Source organism: Heptranchias perlo, chromosome 3 (assembly GCF_035084215.1).
Source record: "Heptranchias perlo isolate sHepPer1 chromosome 3, sHepPer1.hap1, whole genome shotgun sequence".
Taxonomy (NCBI): Eukaryota; Metazoa; Chordata; class Chondrichthyes; order Hexanchiformes; family Hexanchidae; genus Heptranchias; species Heptranchias perlo.
This window is the reverse complement of record NC_090327.1, coordinates 127,199,667-127,221,995: the sequence shown is the minus strand read 5'-3', so window position 1 is coordinate 127,221,995 and position 22,329 is coordinate 127,199,667. Positions and strand designations below refer to the sequence as shown.

The 22,329-nt window shown below is 39.5% G+C and overlaps 1 protein-coding gene across 3 annotated transcripts in view; it reads left to right on the top strand.

Moving 5' to 3' along the window:
• LOC137320216 (solute carrier family 66 member 2) overlaps window positions 1–19,343 on the top strand; it is a 58,986-nt gene extending 39,643 nt beyond the window's left edge. For all 3 annotated transcript variants that reach the window (XM_067981955.1, XM_067981953.1, XM_067981954.1), the window contains 2 exons: window positions 636–852; window positions 14,844–19,343. In XM_067981955.1, the coding sequence (XP_067838056.1) occupies window positions 636–852; window positions 14,844–15,051 (425 nt within the window). In that variant the 3' untranslated portion in view covers window positions 15,052–19,343. The remainder of the gene's footprint in view (window positions 1–635; window positions 853–14,843) is intronic.
• Window positions 19,344–22,329: the final 2,986 nt, after the last annotated feature.

Genomic DNA, 22,329 nt, shown 5'->3' with positions numbered 1-22,329 from the left:
GCTTTGCCTTCAGTCGTTTAGACCCTATGCTCTGAAGTTCTCTTCCCTAAACCTCTCTGCCTTTCCAACTGCTTCTCCTCCTTTTAAGACCCTCCTTAAAACCCACCTCTTTGATCAAGCTTTTTCAGTCAACCCTTTTAATATCTCCTCCTTTGGCTTGTCGTTAATTTTTGCCAGATTGCACTTCTGTGATGTGCTTTGAGACGTATTTCTGTGTTAACGGTGCCTATAAATGCAAGTTGTCATTGAGTGCGCAAATTCATTGCTGAGATAATACTTCATACTATTTTGTAGAAGTCGGGTGGTACCAGGATTTGAGTGACAGAGCTTTCTTTAGAGAAGCTAACAAAATTGATACTATTTTCAGTGGTCTGTATACTAATCGGTAAAAGGAGGAGAGGAAAAATAGGGAGAAGGAAAATACTTGTCATAGTAGCATAGGTAAGCAATACCATTCCAATATGCAGGAAAAATAACTGAGGTACACACTTTAAATCTTGATACTTTTATGTGCCTATTTAACAATGGGCTTGTGACAAATGTGTTATTTTTAATTCATGATCATATAATCTAGGAGTAATAAAATTCAAAAAATTTGCCTAGATATTTTTCTGACTATTTTGTTTCTGTTTTAGACTTTGATCTGCAGTACTTCTGGCTATGGAGCAGATTTATTGATTACGTACAGTGTGTATTGGCTTTCACTGCTGTTGCCGCATACATAACCTACCTCCTTATTGACTCTTCACTCTTTGTGGAAACACTTGGCTTCTTCGCTGTCTTCACTGAGGCCATGCTGGGCACACCACAGCTGTATCGCAATTACGAGAACAAATCAACGGTAGGAATGAGGTAAGAGGGCCCATGTAACACTGTAATAAGAACTCTGTGGAAAGAAAATACTTCTATTTATCATGTCCTCAGTCAGTGCATTACTTTTTGAAGTGCAGTCACTGTAGGCTAAAGCAGCAGCCAATTTCCGCATAGCAAGGCCCTACAAACAGCAATGAATGACAATTGAAGTTGCTTTTGATGATGGTTGAGATTGGTCAGGACACCAGAAGAATTCCCTGGTCCTCGTTTACATCCACCTGAGCCAGCAGACAGGGCTTCAGTTTAGCATTCACCTGGAAGATGGCAGATCTAACAATGCAGCACTCCCTCAGTACTGCACTGAAGTGTCAGCCTAGATTATGTAGCTCAATCCTAGAGTGGAGCTTGAACCTACAATATTTTGACTCAAATCACGGTGAAAGTGCTACCAACAGAGCTAACTTCAAAGTTTTAACTAATAACAGAATGTAAAGCAATATGCTGCCTTATGATTAAGGCTGCTAATAGATTGAGCAGTAGATAGATCCTGTCTGATCCCAATATCCAGCATCTTTCCCTTTTGAAAAATATCTCTAACTTCTACATTTTCAAACCAATCTAATCACAAGTTTTTTTTTTAAGTACACAAGAAACCAGACCAGTAATAGTGGGGAACCAAGGGTCCAGTGAGAGTGAGGAACTTAAATTAATTAATATTAGTAAAGAAAAACTACTAGAGAAATTAATGGGATCAAAAGCCGACAAATCCCCTAGACCTGATGGCCTACATCCCAGGGTTCTAATAAAGGTGGCTACAGAGGTAGTGGATGCATTGGTTGTGATCTTCCAAAATTTCCTAGATTCTAGAACGGTCCCAATGGATTGGAAGATAGCAAATGTAACACCGCTATTAAAGAAAGGAGGGAGAGAGAAAACAGGGAACTACAGGCCAGTTAGCCTGACACCAGTCGTCTGAAAAATGCTGGAATCCATTGTTAAGGAAGTGGTAACAGGGCACTTAGAAAATTATAACATGATTAGGCAGAGTCAGCATGGTTTTATGAAAGGGAAATTGTGTTTAATAAATCTACTGAAGTCTTTTAAGGATGTAACTAGCAGGCTAGATAAAGGGGAACCAGTGGATGTCGTATATTTGGATTTTCAAAAGGCATTTGATAAGATGCCACATAAAAGACTGTTACACAAGGTAAGAGCTCATGGGTTTGGGGGGTAATATATTAGCATGCATAGAGGATTGGTTAAAGGACAGAAAACAAACAGAGAGTAGGGATAAACAGGTCATTCTCATGTTGGCAGGCTGTAACTAGTGGGGTGCCGCAAGGATAGGTGCTTGGGCCTCCGCTATTTACAATCTATATTAATGACTCGGCTGAAGGGACCAAGTGTAACATATCCAAGTTTGCTGACGATACAAAGCTAGGTTGGAAAGTAAGCAAAGGGTTATCAACAGGTTAAGTGAGTGGGCAAGAAGGTGGCAGATGGAGTATAATATGGGGAAATGGGAGGTTATTCACTTTGGTAGGAAAAATAGAAAAACGGAATATTTTTTGAGAAACTATTAAATGTTGTCTTTGTACACGAAACACAGAAAGTAAACATGCAGGTACAGTAAGCAATTAGGAAGGCAAATGGATTGTTGGCCTTTACTGCAAGGGGGTTGGAGTACAAGAGTAAGGAAGTCTTGCTGCAATTGTACAGGGCTTTGGTAAGACCACACCTGGAGTACTGTGTACAGTTTTGGTCTCCTTATCTAAGGAAGGATATACTGGCCTTAGAGGGGGTACAGTGAAGGTTCACTAGATTGATTCCTGGGATGAGAGGGTTGTCCTGTGAGGTGAGGTTGAATAGATTAGGCCTATACTCTCGAGTTTAGAAGAATTAGAGGTGATCTCATTGAAACAGTGCTATCAAACGGCACTTACTCACCAATAACCTGCTCACCGATGCTCAGTTTGGGTTCCGTCAGGACCACTCGGCTCCAGACCTCATTACAGCCTTGGTCCAAACATGGACAAAAGAGCTGAATTCCAGAGGTGAGGTGAGAGTGACTGCCCTTGACATCAAGGCAGCTTTTGACCGAGTGTGGCACCAAGGAGCCCTAGTAAAATTGAAGTCAATGGGAATCGGGGAAAACTCTCCAGTGGCTGGAATCATACCTAGCACAAAGGAAGATGGTAGTGGTTGTTGGAGGCCAATCATCTCAACCCCAGGGCATTGCTGCAGGAGTTCCTCAGTGCAGTGTCCTTGGCCCAACCATCTTCAGCTGCTTCATCAATAACCTTCCCTCCATCATAAGGTCAGTAATGGGGATGTTCGCTGATGATTGCACAGTGTTCAATTCCATTTGATGAAGCAGTCCGTGCCCACGTGCAGCAAGACCCAGACAACATCCAGGCTTGGGCTGATAAGTGGTAAGTAACATTCGCACCAGACAAGTGCCAGGCAATGACCACCTCCAACAAGAGAGAGTCTAACCACCTTCCCCTTGACATTCAATGTCATTACCATCGCTGAATTCCCCACCATCAACATCCTAGGGGTCACCATTGACCAGAAACTTAACTGGACCAGCCACATAAATACTGTGGCTACAAGAGCAGGTCAGAGGCTGGGTATTCTGCTGGGAGTGACTCACCTCCTGACTCCCCAAAGCCTTTCCATCATCTGCAAGGCACAAATCAGGAGTGTGATGGAATACTCTCCACTTGTCTGGACGAGTGCAGCTCCAACAACACTCAAGAAGCTCAACACCATCAAGGACAAAGCAGCCTGCTTGATTGGCACCCCATCCACCACCCTAAACATTCACTCCCTTCACCACCGGCACGCCGTAGCTGCAGTGTACCATCTACAGGATGCACTGCAGCAACTCACCAAGGCTTCTTCGACAGCACCTCCCAGACCCGCGATTTCTACCACCTGGAAAGACAAGGGCAGCAGGCGCATGGGAACACAACCATCTGCACGTTCCCCTCCAAGTCATACATTATTCCGACTTGGAAATATATCGCCGTTCCTTCATCGTCGCTGGGTCAAAATCCTGGAACTCCCTACGTAACGGCACTGTGGGAGAACCTTCACCTCATGGACTGCAGCGGTTCAGGAAGGTTGCTCACCACCACATTCTGATGGGCAATAAATGCTGGCCTTGCCAGCGACGCCCACATCCCATGAACGAATTTTTTAAAAAAAGAAACATAAGATTCTAAGAGGGCTTGATAGGGTGGAATTTGAGAGGATGTTCCCCCTGGCTGGAGTGTCTGAAACTAGGGGACATAGTCTCAGGATAAGGGGTCGGACATTTAGGACTTAGATGAGGAGAAATTTCTTCACTCAGAGGGTCGTGAATATTTGAAATTCTCTAACCCAGAGGGCTGTGGATGTTCAGTCGTTGAGCATATTCAAGACTGAGATCGATAGATTTTTGGACTCGAGGGATATGGAGATCGAGCTGGAAAGATCAGCCATGATCTTATTGAATGACAGAGCGGGCTCAATGGGCCTTATGGCCTACTCCTCCTCCTATTACTTATGTTCTTAAAAAGTCAGGAATGAGAAAAGGTAATTTGACCCATCAAAACTCATTCTTCTATTACCACTGTGCTCTTTTAGCATTCAACTGTATTTTGTACATCCCCAGTGTTTTTCTACTCACCTGCTTTGCTGGTTATTCCAAATATTTATTGCTCTTTGATTTCTTCCCGATAGGTTTTAAATGTACTTTTTACTCCTTTCCATTTATATCATCTTGTCCTACTTTACTGGCTTACCTCAAAGTACTGTTATCTTGCCTAAACCATTTAATAATTTATGTATTTCACTAAGGTATTCTCTTAAATGTTTTCTTTCTGGATTGTAAAGCTTGAACTTGTTTAATATTTTTTCATAACTTATCCCTATTACATTTGAGATCGGTTTTATTGCTTTGCTCGTGCTCTTTCTGATGCATGTTTGTGTTTCTTGAGGTGCTGTGACCAGAACCGAACACAGTACCCCAACAGTGCATTCATGGAACAAGTTTAGCATGTGTTGAAGCTGTTTCAGCCTCCAGTAATGCTAAACTTGTTGAGTGTAAATCGGGTGTAAAGATCTGAACTGACTCCAAAGTGAATTACATAGAATGTACAGTACAGAAACAGGCCATTCGGCCCGACAGTTCCATGCCAGGGTTAGATGTGGAGCATAAACACCATCAGCATTTCCTCATATTGCTTTCTCCTTCCTGTGTTTATCTAGCTTCCTCATAAATGCATCTGTGCTATTCACCTCAACTACTCCTTGTGGCAGCGAGTTCCACATTCTAACCACTCTCTGGGTAAAGAAGTTTCTCCTGAATTCCCTATTGGATTTATTAGTGACTATCTTATATTTATGGCCCCTGTTCTGGTCTCCCCCACAAGTGGAAACATCTTCTCAATGTCTTACCTATCAAACCCTTTCATAATCTTAAAGACCTCTGTCAGGTCACCCCTCAGTCTTCTCTTTTCTAGAGAAAAGAGCCCCAGCCTGCTCAATCTTTCCTGATAGGTATAATCTCTCAGTTCTGGCATCATCCTAGTAAATCTTTTTTGCACCTTCTCCAGAACTGTTCACAGCACTCCATGTGGTCTAACCAAGGTTCTATACAAGTTTAACATGAATAGAGACTTTGGTTACATTAGATATACTACTTAAATTCAGTATCCATGACGACTCCATAAACAGACCTCATTTTCCCCTGTGAATCAGGGTGTGAATCTGCCCAATATCTAAGTAAATAAGCAAGACCTTGAGATCAAACCAGGAATCTTTGGCACTGTATTCTGGATTATTGGAATATGTGCTGCCACACGATGTCCTTGTCTTTGGTAGATGGATGAATATACCTTCTGTCAGGCTGCAGCTCATACTATAAACCAACTGACAAATTTATTTAACGTTAAGCTAGTAAATGAACAGTGCTCAGTACAAACAGCATATTTACAGTAATTTATACATTTTACTATCCTTGAAATGTGAAACAGAGACACTTTTCCTGAGCTATCTGTCAACATAAAATCGTGCTTGAAACAAGATTGCTCACTTCTGAGCAATCTCTCACATTAATTTCAATAACTTCAGATCATAACCACTGCTCCCATTTTTTTCAGTCAGCTAGTGCTGGTAATGGTTCTGCTGCTGCCATTTACGGCTACTCTTGATCAATCTTTTGTTTCTTAACCTGTCCCATTACCACCTTCTTTGCCTTGCACCATCATCCATTTTGTCATTTAATCACTTGTGTCCTCCCCCCTATCACAAACCTTCCCTTTTGTTCTTTCCTCCCCTCTCCCTCCCCACTTTCCCTGGCTCTGTACTTGCTCAAAAACTTTAATCCTTTTAACGTCTTCCAGTTCTGATGAAAGGTCATCGACCTGAAACGTTAACTCTGTTTCTTTCTCCACAAATGCTGCCTGACTTGCTGAGCTTCTCCGGCATTTTCTGTTTTTATTTCAGATTTCCAGCATCCGCAGTATTTTGCTTTTGCTCGCTTCTTGCTTGGCGAAGTGCTACCATGGAGTCATTGATGTAGCTCTGTCTCTCTAATGGCCTCAGACTGACTGCTGACTGGCATTGAGTCAGCCATTGATATATTATTCAGAATCCTTCTGAAGATATACTGAAACCAGAGAACATTTTTTTAAAAACTGTATTCCTCATAACTACTTTAGACCAACTGCATTTGCAGCATTCAAATACAGGCAATACTTGTGGACTTCCTGTGGGTCGACCACTGTCACTCTCTACCTCTGTTTCTCTCTACCTCTCTCACTCTCGCTTTGTCTCTCGATTCTTGAACCTGATAATGTAGCAGCTCCCCCCCCCCCACTGATCATGTGAACCAGTAAACTCTCTAAACTCCCCTCTCTCCTCCTCTGCCTCGACCCCCCCCCCCCCATATTCCTCTCCTCCACTCCTCCCATCCCTTTCCCCCACTCATCCTTTTCCCCTACCCCCTCTCTCCCACCATTCTGGTCTCCCTGCTTGACTTCAAATAGTGCATTTGGTCTTGATTTTCCTTTGTACAATGCCACCGGGAGATCAACTAGTAACATATTAAAAATGTCTGTGTGCAGTCCCTCTCAACTTCTCCATTATAGATTCTTGTATCCAATGCACCACTGACAGGGGGGTGTAATTACAGCATTACAAGTTTACATGAGCAGTTTTAATTCTAAATTTGAACATAGTAATTTGTAATGGAAATTTAAAAATAAGAACAGAATATATGACTTTAAAATGGGGACTGCATTACTTTTGCATACCCTGGTTCAAATATAGTCTGTTTTCAAACCCCACTTCACCTTAAGACCCCACTCAGTTTTGACTTCCCATGTACAAAGCAATGGGAGATTGACTGGTGGTATATTAAACATTTTGCAACTGCACTCGCTTCCTGGTATCACACTTCATCTGTCACTATTTTGCCATGCTTTCTAACTCCTGGGTAATGCCTGGAAATACTTAAAATGCCTATAAATGCTTTTAAACTAATATACTCACTAATATTTACCTCTCAAGCCTCCCAATGCTCGGTGTCATCTCCCAGCTGTATCTTGAATATCTTCCATCCAGGGCAGCTTTGATATTCATTTAATTCATTGACTCTGATTTATTTATTTAGTTCTTGAAGGGTTTTGAAAGAGTAAATAAGGAGAAACCATTTCCACTGGCAGAAGGATTGGTAACCAGAGGACACAGATTGGAGATAATTGGCAAAAGAACCAGAGGGGAGATGAGAATTTTTTTTTACGCAGCGAGTCATTATGATCTGGAATGCACTGCCTGAAAGGGTGGTGGAAACAGTTTCAACAGTAAATTTCAAAACAGAATTGTATGTATACTTGAAAAGGAAAAATTGCAGGGCTACAGGGAAAGAGCTGGGGTGTGGGACTAATTGGATAGCTCCAGGCAATAAATCTGTACGCTGAGGCTATCAAATACCTGTTTGTTTTTAAGCTATGTAAGTGAACAGTATTACATGTTTGAAATCCTTGTCATGACTACCTGAGTGTCTGTCGGACCACGTCAGGCCACCTTGCAGACACTGAAGATGAATTTCAATAGTAGGAGATTTTCTGTACATTGTGTGTTGGTGAACTCAGTACAATTTGAAGATGGTTACACTCTCCATTGATTCATATTTATTATATGGTTCGTATTACTGTTAACAGACAACAGCTGACTTTAAGGACTTCCAACCACATTTTTACCAAAATTGTTTGGCAAAGTAGCAGTTGAGAATAGGCTGAAGGTTATCCACTGACATAAAGTGGAGGATAATATAGGCCTTGTGTTAAAATGTTCTTGGTACGTTGCACAAGTTTATTGCCTAGCTATTTAGGGCTTGTAACCTTGTGTGTAAGTATAGGTCAACCATTTGCTCTTTATGGCATGCCTCCATTTGCTCTCTGTCTTAGTAACTTTCTCAAGCTTAAAACTGCGGACGGGGGGCAAATGATCTGTTTCCTAAACATCTGCCAATCTGCTCTGCACTAGTCAGTAAGAAAACATGAATGTGGCCTGTAGATGACTGTGCTTTTTTTTTTGGTCCCCTCTTCCTCCCTGTTTGAAAGCACCTAGGAATCCCCATGATTATTAACTTTGATTATATTACATAAATAAGAATTTGCTAAATGATTGCTTTAGTCCCAGAACTTTGGGAATTGAAAAAGTCATTCATCAGTCCAGTAAGTTATTAAGAATGAAGATGCAGAATTTATAACTATGAAAAATATAAAATTACTGAAGCTTGAAGTTCCTGTTGAGCGCATGTAAACTATTGCAATAAAGTCCAATAGTTTTGTTTGCTGAGTACCAATTAGAATTGGAGGGCCCCAGATGATACTGTTAAATATAGTATATTCTTTTGTCCCCTTGTTCTCGATTCCCCCACCAGAATAAATACTTCCTCTGCATGTACCCTGTTGAATCCCTTTATGATTTTCAACACCTCAACTTTCTAAACTCAAGGGATTACAAACCAAGTTTATGCAACTGGTCCTCATAATTTAACGCTTTAAGCTCTGGTATTATTCTGACGAATCTACACTGTACCCCCTCCAAGGCCAATACATCTTTCCTGAAGTACGGTGCCCAAAACTGAATGTAGGTCTCCAGATGGGGTCTGAACAAGGCTTTGTACAACTGAAGCATCACTCCCTTACTTTTGTGCTCCAACCCCCTTGAGATTAAGAGCAACATTCCTTTATCCTTTTTGATTACCTTTTGTACCTGTGCATTAGCTTTTAGTGACTTGTGTACCTGGACACCTTCAATCCTTTTGTTCCTCCTCAGCTCCTAGAGTCACCGTTAAGAAAATATTTTGATATGTCTTCCAATAATATAACCAGTGAATGAGGAAGTGTGCTAAGAGGACAAGGAGTAACTTTCTGTAGGGAAGTGCGAGTCCTCACTCATTAGGAGACTACAGCATTGACAAAGTTTATTTTATTTGTGACTACCTTGGAATTCATGAGTGACAATAGGAAGAGTTGAGTAAATTATGAGAGAGGTTTCACAAGTAAAAATAACTCGAGCTGTTGGCAACTATGGGCAAATTCTAGGTATGATATTTTCACTAACTAGTTGGGACAAACACAGGACCCCCTCCAGATTCATCAACAGTCATGCCCAGAGCTGTTAACATCAAGTAAGAATGAGATTTGTAATCAAAAAAAATGAGACAGATTGCAATCATAAATATATGGAGTTGTCTTTATTTTTCTAGTGAAAGACATTAAAATAGGTTTGTTTTAAAATTAAAATGATTGAGAGCTGACAGATCTGACTTAAGAGACCAGCAAAATACACTCACCTGTCAAGTCAATTGACTCTTCCAGTCATAATTATTGTTCCTTGCCAAAAAAACTCTGCTTCTCATTTTTTAAAAAAAAACACAGCCACACAGTGCTGAGATGAGAGCTAGGCTGAAGCAGGATAATGTGAGTGTGAAATGTTTTCTGTTCTGACTTGCTGAGGGAAAATGCCTGCTATCTTCACATGTACATGGAGTCTGAGCTGTGAGACCATATTAACATTTGTTTGGATCTCCAGTTCCGAGTGTGCAGTGAAACTAATTCTTTCCCAGCAAGTTGCACAACTTGGATAAGAGCACAGAAAAGTAAAGCCATCATTTAAAGCCAGACAGAGTGGTTAAAGAATCAAGAAATAGGAACTATTGAAGTCCATTGTCCATAGTAAGTTTCAGAATTATCTGTACACTAATAACCAAGTCAACATGCATTCAGAGGAGAAGTACCTATGTGACCAGCCTTCTCAATGACTTTAAAGAAGTGACAAATCAGTTGGACTGTGGAAAGCCCTACATCATGGTGTACCAAGGCATAGGAACAGGAATAGGCAGTTCAGCCCCCTCGAGCCTGTTCCGCCATTCAATTAGATCATGGCATCCAAAAAGCAGTTGACAAAGTTCCACGCGAAAGGCTATTGGTCAAAATCAAAGCTGTGGGAACTCAGGGTAAACTTTGGTGATGGATAAGAAATTAGCTGAAGGATAGAAAATAATGAGTACTTGTTAGAGGAGTTATGGCTGGGTGGGGTGTCCCAAGGCTTGGTGTTGGGACCGCTACTGTTACTAAGTTACAGCAGTGAGTTGAATTCAGAAACTCAATGCGCAGTCGTCACATTTGCAATTCATACCACACTGGGTGGGACAGTAGCGTTGGAGAAGGCTGCTTAGAAATTACAAGATGATTCAGACAAAATATGAGTGTGAGCAGAGCAATGGCAAATGCAATTTAATGCAGACAAGTGCACAGTACTGCACACAGATAGAAAGATGGCTCAAGGGAGGAGAGATTAGCAATTTAATTTGGAATGCACTAGTAAGAAGAGACTCAGTAGGTAGAATAGTGGACAGTATCTTTTGCAGTTCAGACCTAGAGCCTGGATGCTTTGCCTCTTAGGTACTAGGGTAAGGAATATTTTGGAAAGACTGGAAAAATTATGGAAAGGGATGGAGGGTAACCAGTCATCGGGGGCCATAAGAAAGCCAATGATCTGGGAAAGGAAAGGCCTGAAAGACTGCAAAGGTGTTTAGAAGTTTAGAAAGCAGGTTTATGAGTATGACTTCAAGGGTGGTAATCTCTGGATTACTTCTTCCAGCTACGAGCTTGCAAAGGGGAGGAGAGGAAAATTAGGGAGCTCAACACATGTCTAAAGGAGTGGTGTCTGAAAGATGGTTTCTGTTTTATGGGGCATTGGCACCAGTTCTGTAGTAGATAGGAGCTATTCTACATTGGTGATCTACATCTGAACCGGAAGGGAGCTAAAGAACTGGCAAAATAGATAAATAGGGAAGAGAAGAGTCATTTAAACTAGGAAGGAAGGTGGGACAGGGAAAATAACAATCAGAAAGAACAAGTAGAGAAGGTAGAAATAGACAAGGTAAATATACAAATAAAAAAGAATTTAGCAAAAAAGATAGGATGCAGAAGAAATAGAGGGAGTGGGGGAGGAGAATCAAATTGATCAATTATAAGCAGGGAAAAGACTGAGATAAAGGAATGATGTGTTAGCTTGCTCAGGGAAAAGCATAACATTAAATACAAACAAAATAGAGGATAAAGTGCATGTATTGCGACACTTAATCTGGGAAATAAACCTCGGGAATTGGAAGCAATTATGTCACAGTAAGATGTAGATTTAATTGCATTAACAAAAAAAATTGGCTGCAGACCAGACAGGAGTGGAAAATAAACATTGGGGTTGTAATATTTTTAGAAGTGACAGAATAGGTAAGGAAGGAGGAGGAGTGGTGGTATTGATAAAGGAAGCAATACATATTGTAGAGAGGACTCCATTTCAGATGGTCAAAGATCAGAGATTGTAAGGGAGTTACATTGGTGGGATTGTACTACAGACACCCTAATTGAGGGAGGGAAATGGAAGAAGAAAGCAGAGAGTAGTGGCAAACGGCTGTTTTTCACACTGGAGGGAAGTATACAGTGGTGTCTCCCAGGGGTCAGTATTAGGACCACTGCTCTTTTTGATATACATTCATGACCTGGGCTTAGGTGTAGGGGGCATAATTTCAAAGTTTGCAGATGACACAACACTTAGAAATATAGTAAACAGTGAGGAGGATAGTCGCAGACTCCAGGAGGACATCGACTGGTGAAATGGTCAGAAACATGGCAAATGAAATTTAATGTAGAGGTGGTGCATTTTGGTAGGAAGAATGAGGAGAGGCAATGTAAAGTAAATGGTACAAATTTAAAGGGGACGCAGGAACAGAGAGTCCTGGGGGTTCACATACACACCACACTTTAGGAAGGATGTCAAGGCCTTGGAGAGGGTGCAGAGGAGATTTACTAGAATGATAACAAGAATGAGGGACTTCATGTGGAGAGACTAGCGAAGCTGGGATTGTTCTCATTGGTGCAAAGAAGGTTAAGGGGAGATTTAACAGGTGTTCAAAATTATGAGGGTTATTGGCAGAGTAAATAAGGAGAAACTGTTTCAGTAACCAGAGGACACAGATTTAAGATAATTGGCATAAGAACCACAGGGGAGCTTAGGAGAATTTTTCTACATAGCGAGTTGTTATGATCTGGATGTACTGCCTGAAAGAGTTCAACAATAACTTTCAAAAGGGAATTGGATAAATACTTGGAAAGGAAAAAAATGCAGGGCTATGGGGAAAGAGCAGGGGAGGATCAGGCTCGGTGGTGAAACCCTTTGTGAACAAATAGCCTGCAGGTATTTAATTTCTAGGTACTCACACAAAGACTAGCCACTTGGGTAAATACTGGAAGCTGGCTGGCACCATTGGAATAATACTCCAGTTTAATTCCACACCTTTAGTGGGGAGAAGGAAGGAAAGTAACTTATTTCGATCTATGTCACCCTCTATATTAAAATTTAAAAAAAACACAGCTCTAAATGATTATACAGATTTGCAGTCTCACTTTTGTAGATCACTCCTGTTTCCAAGTAAACCCTTACTGTATTTGTCTAATATTGTTTCTTTCATCTGATTGAATTCAGCTGACTATCTTTTAAATATGTCGAAATATAGCCCCTGTAGTTTGTAATTATCAGAGGAAAAAAGTTACCGTTATAGGTATAATCCTTTGTCAGAGCACTTGTAACGAAGCATTGTACCTGAAACGTTAATGCTTTTCACTTCTTCACAGATGCTACCTGACCCGAGTGCTTCCAGCATTTTCTATCTTTGTTTCAGATTTCCAGCATCTGCAGTATATTTTGTTTTTTGCTTCAAAGTAAAAATAGCCAGGTGGTTCTTGATAGTGAAGTACAATAAAATGAGTGCATACATTGTGATTCACTGTGGCCTACAAACTTGGGAATGTAACTGATGCATTGGTGAAGCAATGGTTTGCTGTCTTTTTAAAAAAAAAACACAGGTGTAGCCTGTAAACTGGCATCTTGTTATTTTAACCTGAGTTTTTGTGTCTTGATCTGAAAGACTGAAGACAAAGTACCTTTCTCCTTGTTACCCAGTATCTCCGTAAAGTACTCCTAGGTCAGGAAATGCAGAATAAAACTGTCCTAACAGAGTGCTTAACCCCAGCCTTAGTACAGCATCCTGCCACACCATTGTGAATGTTTTCTATTTCCAACCCCAGTCATCTTTGAAATCCCCTCTCAGATTGCTATTTGGTGCTGAATTATGTGGTAAAGTTCCTGTGTTCATGACAAACTGGGATCCAAACTAATTTCATAGCTAGCAGTATTTATGAACTGCAACTGTTATGCTTTGAAGCCCCTGAAGTAACATCTGGAAAAAGAAATTAGATTAGTACCCATCTAGAAAGGAGATTGGGGTTATAGGGCTATTAATAGATCCGTTTGAGTGACGTGGGGTTACTAAGAGTATAGAGATCATAGGTTCTAGCGGAGAGGGGTGTTCGTGATTAAGGTTGTCATGCACAGACTGTGAAAGGAGCCTGCTTGATGGTCCTATTGATCTTTTCTCATTCCAAATTTTATGTTCTATCCTTATGTCAGGTGATTTTCTAAATTTGTGTTCATTTAGCTTCAACTTTTTAAAAATGATGTTTGCGTACATAACAAGTCACTGCGTGTCAAAGTTCATTCTATGTGAAGCACTTTGAGATATTTGAGACACTTAATAAAGCTCTGTATAAATGCAAATCTTTTATTTCACTGGCACAAGGCCCTGATTCTGCTTTAACAACATTTGAAACCTGCATTTGCAATATTTATTGATTCAGCCAGTAGCATGTGCACAATCTGCAGTGAATTTTTAAAAAAATTAAAATTTGTTCTCTGGATGTGGGAGACACTGGGAAGGCCACAATTATTGCCCATCCCTAGTTTCCTCGAGAAGGTGGTGTTGGGTCTTTGTCCTTGAACCACCACAGTCCTTGTAGTGTTGGTGCTCCTGCAATGAAATGTAACATTTAAAGGAGTTGAAAAGGATAGGGAATAAAAATAGTTTGCTATACTAGGAAAAGTGGCCTACATAACATCAGGAACCTAATGCATTTCAAGCTGTCTTCACTCTAAATCTTTGACATCACTGCTGCACCAGCATTTGTGATGACTGGTACTACCTACAGGAGATAGTCTTGCAATGATTTTCAGTTCCTTATGTTGGCGACACAACTACCACAAGGCACAAAGCCCATTTTACATTTTTTTAAAAAAAGCATCCTTTGGTGGTATCGCAGGCTGCCTTTTAATTTCCTACGATTGAAATAGAGCCAACTGCCTTATGAACTGTCCTTAATTGGTCAATGCTGATCAGACTAAGAGGACAGTAAAGTGCCCACACTTGCAGAGTTCTGCAGCAATGCCAATGGTAGGTGAAGACTAATGACGACAGTAGTTTTGCGGAGCTTCAACCCGCTATTGTGGAGGTTAAGTGAGGCGAGTACTATATATCTATTACTATAATGCAATCCAGTGTTATGTTGGACACCTATTGGTCTACTGTAAGTAAAACTTAACTAATATTGCAATTTTTCCTCTCCTAAAAGTATCACAATGGTGTTGATGTGGGCGAGTGGTGACACTTTCAAGACTGCTTACTTCATCCTGAACCAGGCTCCTTTCCAGTTCTGGATATGTGGATTGCTACAAGTGTGTGTCGATATTACTATTCTCTTCCAAGCTTACTACTATGACCGTTACCCTCAGAAACCATCTTCGCACACCATCCCTTCTACTAGCACCAAGGCACTTTAAATACGGTTCTATTCAACAAGTGCACCAAATTATCAACTCATGGAAAGAACACCAAAACCCATGTAGTTGAACCAGAGCCAATAACTTGATATTGGTTCTCAGCATGCTGGAAGGAGTTCAAAGTCACTTTCTAGTAAAGAGGTTTCAATAATTGAACTATTGGTGGAATGTTTATGGTTATTTATATATTTTTCTATTCTGCATAATTCAAACTAATGTTTTTGGACTAGTTTATGTAAATATCTTACATGTTACTATATCTAGAACTTTTCGTTTTTCTTCCTAAAATCGTTTCTGGGGCTTATTTTTTTCACTTGCTGTATCACTCTCTCTAATGCAGCTTTGTTTCATATTGAGAGTTTATGAAGCCTAACTTTTGTTAAATCCTTGGAGTATATCCAAAGAGAGAGTCTTGCCTTCAAGACCCATTTTAAAAATCAAACCATTTGATTCCTTTTCACACAATTTCTGTTTTAATGTGATTACCTTTTTCTGTTTTCTTCCCTTCCAAAAGGAGAGTAACTTGAAGTTGTGTCTTATAGTGGGAGGGAGATGACGTAACATTCACACTTGAACGTTCAAGTAACCCGAATTAATGATAATGTCTTCAGCACATAGTTAAAATTAAATCCACAAAAGTTATTTGTTAACCCACAAAAATAAAGTGGAGAAGGATTGTTTAAGTCGATTATGATGATGACGTACATTTGGAATTTGGCACGCTGTGTTGCGGAGTAGAGTGGTAGGACATAGCTCGGGATCCTCTGCATGCAGGGTTCCTGATATCAACTCTGCTGAAACCAGGTGCTTCTCCACAGGGAGGGAAAATCAAAAGCAGGGAGAATTGCCACGGGCCCCTTGGTGTAACATTGGCAGGAGTCTTGGAGCAGCTTAGCTGGCTGCTCAGTCTTGGATGACAGGAGGAGATCCCAGGAGGAAAAGACGAGAATAGCAAAAAAAAAGTAGATTATCCTCAGCAGCAAAAAAGTCAATTATGATCATATTTAACTTTTTAATAAGTGGTAATAAATGTGAGAATTGGCTTTTAATGAAAATGGTGCATAATGAAAATATACATAATGATACTGACTCTGTTTTCCACTTTCCTTCACTGCATTTTGTTTATTGAAGTGTTCTGATCACACAGCAATTTCATACAGTGCTGTAGGGACCAATCTTAATCACACGTGATCCAGTTAACATCTTAGCTGCCCCACTTCTCCCTGTTTGAATCAGTACTGTTGAAGTATGACTACATTTAAAGTACAGTTGTCATGTTTAAATAAACAGCACTGTATGAAGAAAGCATTTACACATTCGGTAAGAAACCAAAATATAATCCATTTTATGTTCATATCTGGTTTAGTACTTCCTGTGCCATATATCATTCTCTGAGTGACCAGCTCCTAGTGGCTCAGGATAACATTTCATTTTCTCCTTTTCTCTTTTCCTTCCCGTTGCTCTTCCATTTGGAAAGCAGCTAGCTACTACTGGGTGCTCTCTCCACACCATGCGAGTTCTTGACCTCAGCCAGGCTATGTGGCAATTACAAGCATAGGCTTGTCACTCAGCATTCTGTGCTACAGCATGTTGAGCCACAGATAGGTTTAACTAACCTGAATGTAATTTATAATCCGATCCATTTTCTACTATAAAATTCAGCGTGGTCAATCCAGATTGCTGAATTGAATTGATTTTCATTCCTGTTGTCTCTAAAGGAGGTCTTGGTATCTGTGAATAGTAAATCTACCCCTAAAACTGCTTAAGCTGTCAAAATCCAAGTAGAAGTATGTGATATTGATCAGTTACAGTCCTGTGTTTTTAACAAACCTTTAACAAAGCCCTTTTCATTTACTGTATTTACGTAGAAATGGGGTTGTAAGTTTTGATCATTGTGAAATTGTATTTATCTAAACTTTTTTTGCTTATTTGCCTGAGCAATTTTGTTAAATTGGTTATTTGTTTTGCATTCACAGGATGCCAACAATCTGTGAAATTGTATTTATTACACTGAAGTTAATGGGGCAGCATCACAAGCTAATTTACAATGGCTGGGAGGAATTTCACTGAAACTTGTAAATAATAGGTTTTGTATAGCTGAAATGGAATGTTAAACCAATTATTAGTTTTGGTGACTGGCCTTGAGCTGTGTACACCTACTAATGAGAACTGTACCTGGAGAAGTGAATAGGTCTTTTTTAATTTACAACCATCGTTCTCCCTATTCACTCAGGAACTATTCACTGGATTGTTACTAAAAATGTTGTCACTGAGTGACATTTGTTCTATGGCAGGTTTGGTCTTTCTGACTCTTAGCTGGTTGTCATATTTTGCTTTGGGCCTAAGTGACCTTACAATTAAGTGTATACCATTTTAGACAACTTGGCTTAAAATGTTCAGTGTTGTCTTCTATGCTTGTGTATTCAGACTGCAAAATATGTGTTTGTATTCAAAACTAACTAGGAGGCTGCCCAAAAACTGATCTTTCTACTTTGTTGGTTATCACACAATCTTAATTTTGTTAAATATTTTGTGTTAAGAATATACTTTTCAGAATTAAGAATGATTACTCATTTGTACACCTATTGACTGCAGGAGAGAGCTCTAGTAACAAAATAGCTATCACTTTCACTCTGCTGAGCAAGATTATGCAGTCTGTCACTTTTATAATCTGAATAAACCTTGTGTATCTTTATGGCCCAAACTCTGCAGTCAATATTTGTTAAGCATGTAGTCACCATTTTAAAACTAAAATTAGCCTACTTTTCTCTGTTTTGCACAGGCTGCACCATGTGCTTAACGGTATTCAGCAGCACATTATGTTGCTTGCTGCAGGCAAAATGAGAGAATACCTTTTGTGGTGGATTTTCAGCCCACGGGTGTAGTAATCTTGATTCCATAATGTTTACAAGATTTTGTTTTGCCTGTTTTTGGTGTTCAGTTAATTGGCTTCAGAAATATTTACTATGGGAGCATAGTGGAATTTTACACTTCACAACTAGTCTTGGGGCTGTTGGGGGTATTTTATCAGTTATTTTTAAGGATTAAAAAGTTTATGTAGGAAATGCTTGTTTACACTATTTTGTTTAGTATTTACAATTGTGAACATTTATTTATAAGTGTAGAAGATTAGTACTGATTGTATTCTTGTGTCAAATGTACCAAAAAAAGTAAAAGACTATTCATTGCCAAAAGAAAGCAGGTGAAAGTACTTCAGCGGCAAAGGAATGTTGCATAATACTATAACCAGCCTTCCCTAAAACTGTTAAGTCCGTGTTGCCATTCAACTTAACATTTGGATGCTTTACCGTTTTTGGATGCAACGTGAGCATGAAAGAGGATCAAAAGAAGTCTGCACAAGGAAGCAAGAAGACACTTGTGATGAAGATTTAAGTACATACATCAGCCTGTCATGCATATCCATGTATTAAACTTAAACCTAAATAAGAATAAATATTTGGGACTGTGGGAGTTGGATTCTTGTAAATTTACTTAATATTTATTTTTCCTCCCCTTTAAATCATGAGCTTGAATAACGTGTTTCTAGTGTTATAATGTGCTAGACACAAAGTATGTAAGGAGTAGTCACTTGAAAAAGAATGTATTTGGTATTAATGGCCATATCGGCAAAGATGTTTCTCTACACTGGATTTAGTGAAATTATAGACTCGTTCTTTACGTTTCTGATTTTGCTCTATCAGAGGGAATCATACCTCACTGTCATAGTATTTGTCAGTCACACTATTTGCTCCTGGCTGTTTGGTAGCTTTGAAACAGTGATCCATGCACACCCAATAGACATTTGTGATTAATGGAGACTGAGTTCCATGGATGTTTTCTCTTTCAACTTCTCTCTCTCATTTCCTTTCTCACTTATTCTCTCTCTCATGTCGATGTATTTCATGTTTGAAGATGCCATTAGGGGTCATCAGCCACACTGGTCTGGTTTATTGTACAGGCATTTTTTTTCCTTTTAATTCTGTGCAATAGCACATAGAAGGGACTTTTCCTGTATGACTTATCTTTTGTTACTTTTTCAAAAGAAATCTGCATATCTAAACAAATGATCTTTTTCTAAGACCTGTATGCAATACCATTTTGAGTAAGTAATAATCATTTGACTTATAAATTTATTGTATATTGAAGTACAGAAAAACATAATACAAGCTTTGAGAGCTGTCCGTTGTTACACAAGAGGGCCTTCTGCTAATGAGCAATTCTTGTTTTTTTAAACTCTGATACCTGCAGATGTTGTCTGTCGTGTGTCAAATAAATGGAATTTGGGGGATGAATCTTTTGGAACAATTTTTTTCTGTTTTCAAAGAAATTCTGCTTACTGAAGATGCGATCATATCACGTTTGATTTTTCTTCATGTTTATAGCAACTGTTAATTTTTCTTTAATTCAATAAATTGCTAGGCCTACTCCCTTGATATTAGTTATGTTTAAATTTTAAATCCTGGTTTAATTACAAATCTACAATTTTAGTCCTTGCAGGTTTTCTGGAGCATTTTAAACAAGCACATTTTGTCTTTGTAATTGATTGAAGGGTTTCAAAGACTTACAAAAAAGTGAAAACTGGGATTAGATGCCAATTGAAACCACTTAAAACGTGGTTAGGTAAACTAACTGGTCACAAAGATGTAGACAAAAAAAAAGATTGTAAAGATTATTTCCTTAATCTCACTGGTATACACTTAGCATGCTGCTCTTGAATATTAGGAGATGCATGTTGATTTGTAATAATTAATGCACTTTTGTGTGGTCATTGGAATTATGAATTGGTTTTTTAAACAAAATTGAAGTTAGGTGCAGATCTTGCTGTTTAAAAAGAAACAAGACAGATTGGAGCACAGAATCGCAGTGATGGGCTGTAGGTTTGGTCCTACCAGTCTGTTGAATTCCTTCGCTCAGCTGCACTGGTCTTTTATGAACCCTGAAAAATAGATTTTTAAAAAAAAATTTGCAAAATAATCTAAAATGTTTGCATTCAATTAAGCAGCTGATGACTTGATACAATAAATTCCACTAAAATGGCACCAGTGCTTTAATGTGTGGTTTAAATGGTAGGCATTGCTGAGAGTGGAAGGTGCCAGTTGAAGACTCAGCTGTTTCTTAAGAGGCCATCCATGCATCTCCTAATATTCAAGAGCAGCATGCTAAGTATATACCAGTGCGACTAAGGAAATATTCTTTATAAACTTTTTTTTTTGTCTAAACCTTTGTGACCAGTTAGTTCACCTAATCACATTTTAGGTGCTAGTAACAGGTCCATTCTTTCTCATGCAACCTTCACAAAAATGAGAGAAACCATGATTGCTTGTTAATTCTTTACTTTTGTCCCCTTTTCACTCCTATTACAACCCAATATGAGTGAGTGCCTGCAGGAGACGAGGGAAAAGGGGTGTGGGGGTGGGGGAGGGGGGAAGATGACCAATAAAGGAAGCTTGACTGAGACTAAATGATAACCAAGCATGGTTGAAGATTGTGTAGCTGTGTGAGCTGACGTTGCATCTTAAAAGGCAATGTGTCTGAAAGAAGCCATTTGGTCACCTCCACTCCCAAGGCAGGAAGGAGATTTAGAGTTCTTCAGATGGACTAGAGGCAAAGTTCCGTCATTGTTAAAAACACTTGCATAATTTCTGCTGTGTTTAAACTGTTGCATTGTAGATTTGTCGTTGATCCATAAATCTTTGCAGAGTACTGTCCCAGCTCTCGCCTGCCTTTTCTCTCAGGTTCTGCATGCCTCAATAGCACCCACCTATGCGCTTGCCTCTCTCACCACTCATTATTCAAGTTCCTACAATACAGTTTGCTGACAGCCCTTAACAGCAAGACGGCAATTGTCAAAGTCATCAATGAACACCTCCACGCTTCTCCTCCATAATGCCAGTTATGTTTCAGGATTTCTTTTGATCATCTTTCCACAGAGAGGTTTTGGGAAAAAGTTACTTTAAATATTGTTTTTATCCAGACAAGTTAAAGATAAAAAAGACTGAGACAATATGTAGTTAAGATGCTAATGAGCTAGCTGTGATGTTGTTTCCTCATAGACTATAAATAGCAATTTGTTAGCATGTCCAGGCAATCAAAAAAAAAACCTCACACCCATCATATTCTGAAGTCTGTGATCCTGTTTTTTTTCTGGGAACAAAGAGACACAAGATAGAGGCTGAGATACAGCCTGCCAGAGAGGCCTTTTTTGAAACATGAAGGCTGTAAGGGTGGTTGTATCAGTTAAGGGGAAAGCTGCAAGGACTTTTGCTGAGGCAACTAAGTTAGAAATGCTAAGAATAGTTAGAAGCCATCTTGTTTAAGTCAAGCTAGATGACACACTGATGTGGGTCAATGTGGTATGTTCGTTATTTTGTATTTGAAAATAAGTTGTATGGATTGAATTAAGTGCATCCGGTCATAACTGTCTTCCTATAGGTTCACCTTACTGTGAAATAAAGAAACTTGACAATTTGTATTTGGCTTTGTCTCACCAAGTGTTTGCAGGGTCCGTCTTTGAAGAAATTCACATACGAAAGAGATGAATATCTAGTTTAGGTCACAAGGTGGTGCTGTTTATGCCCCTAGCTCACCCTCCTGCTGTTGAAACCCTCATCCAAGCCATTATCTCGAGGATTAGGTTCGCTATCGCATTCCTCATTGGCTTGGCTACACCTACACCTTTCATAAACGCCAGTTAATCTAGAAATCTGTGACCGGTGTATCTTTCTGCATATAGCCCCTCCTCTTCTCTTCCTCCCCCCCCATACACATCACCTCCCTTCTCAAGAAGCTCCAGTCGCTCCCCAATTTCAAGAGATTTGTCCTCATTTTCAAATCTTTCCCCGTCCTATCGGAGAAATCCCCAGTTATAGTTTCCACCCACATTTTTTATTCCTCTGACTTTGATTGCTATTTGTAACCCATTCCATCTGCTCCATTGTCAGAGGCTGATCTCCCATCATTGGAGGCCGGTCTTTCAACCACTCTGGTTATTAAACAATTATAGATTGGCATTAAATCTGATTTAATTTCTAAGACATTTTTTCTCTATTTAAAATAAAATACTCTCTACAGCTGTAACCAATTGAACTGTAGATAATAGAAATGATTGCTTATGTGTGCACATGAACTTAAATGTTATCAAATTCAAATACAGTGTAAAATGGCAGAAATATGTTTTAAAATATTTTATATTCACCAGATCTAAGTGAAATACCAAATAAAGTTAACAGTAAATGACAACACATACAAAACACTACACTTGTGTTTCCCTCCCTCCCT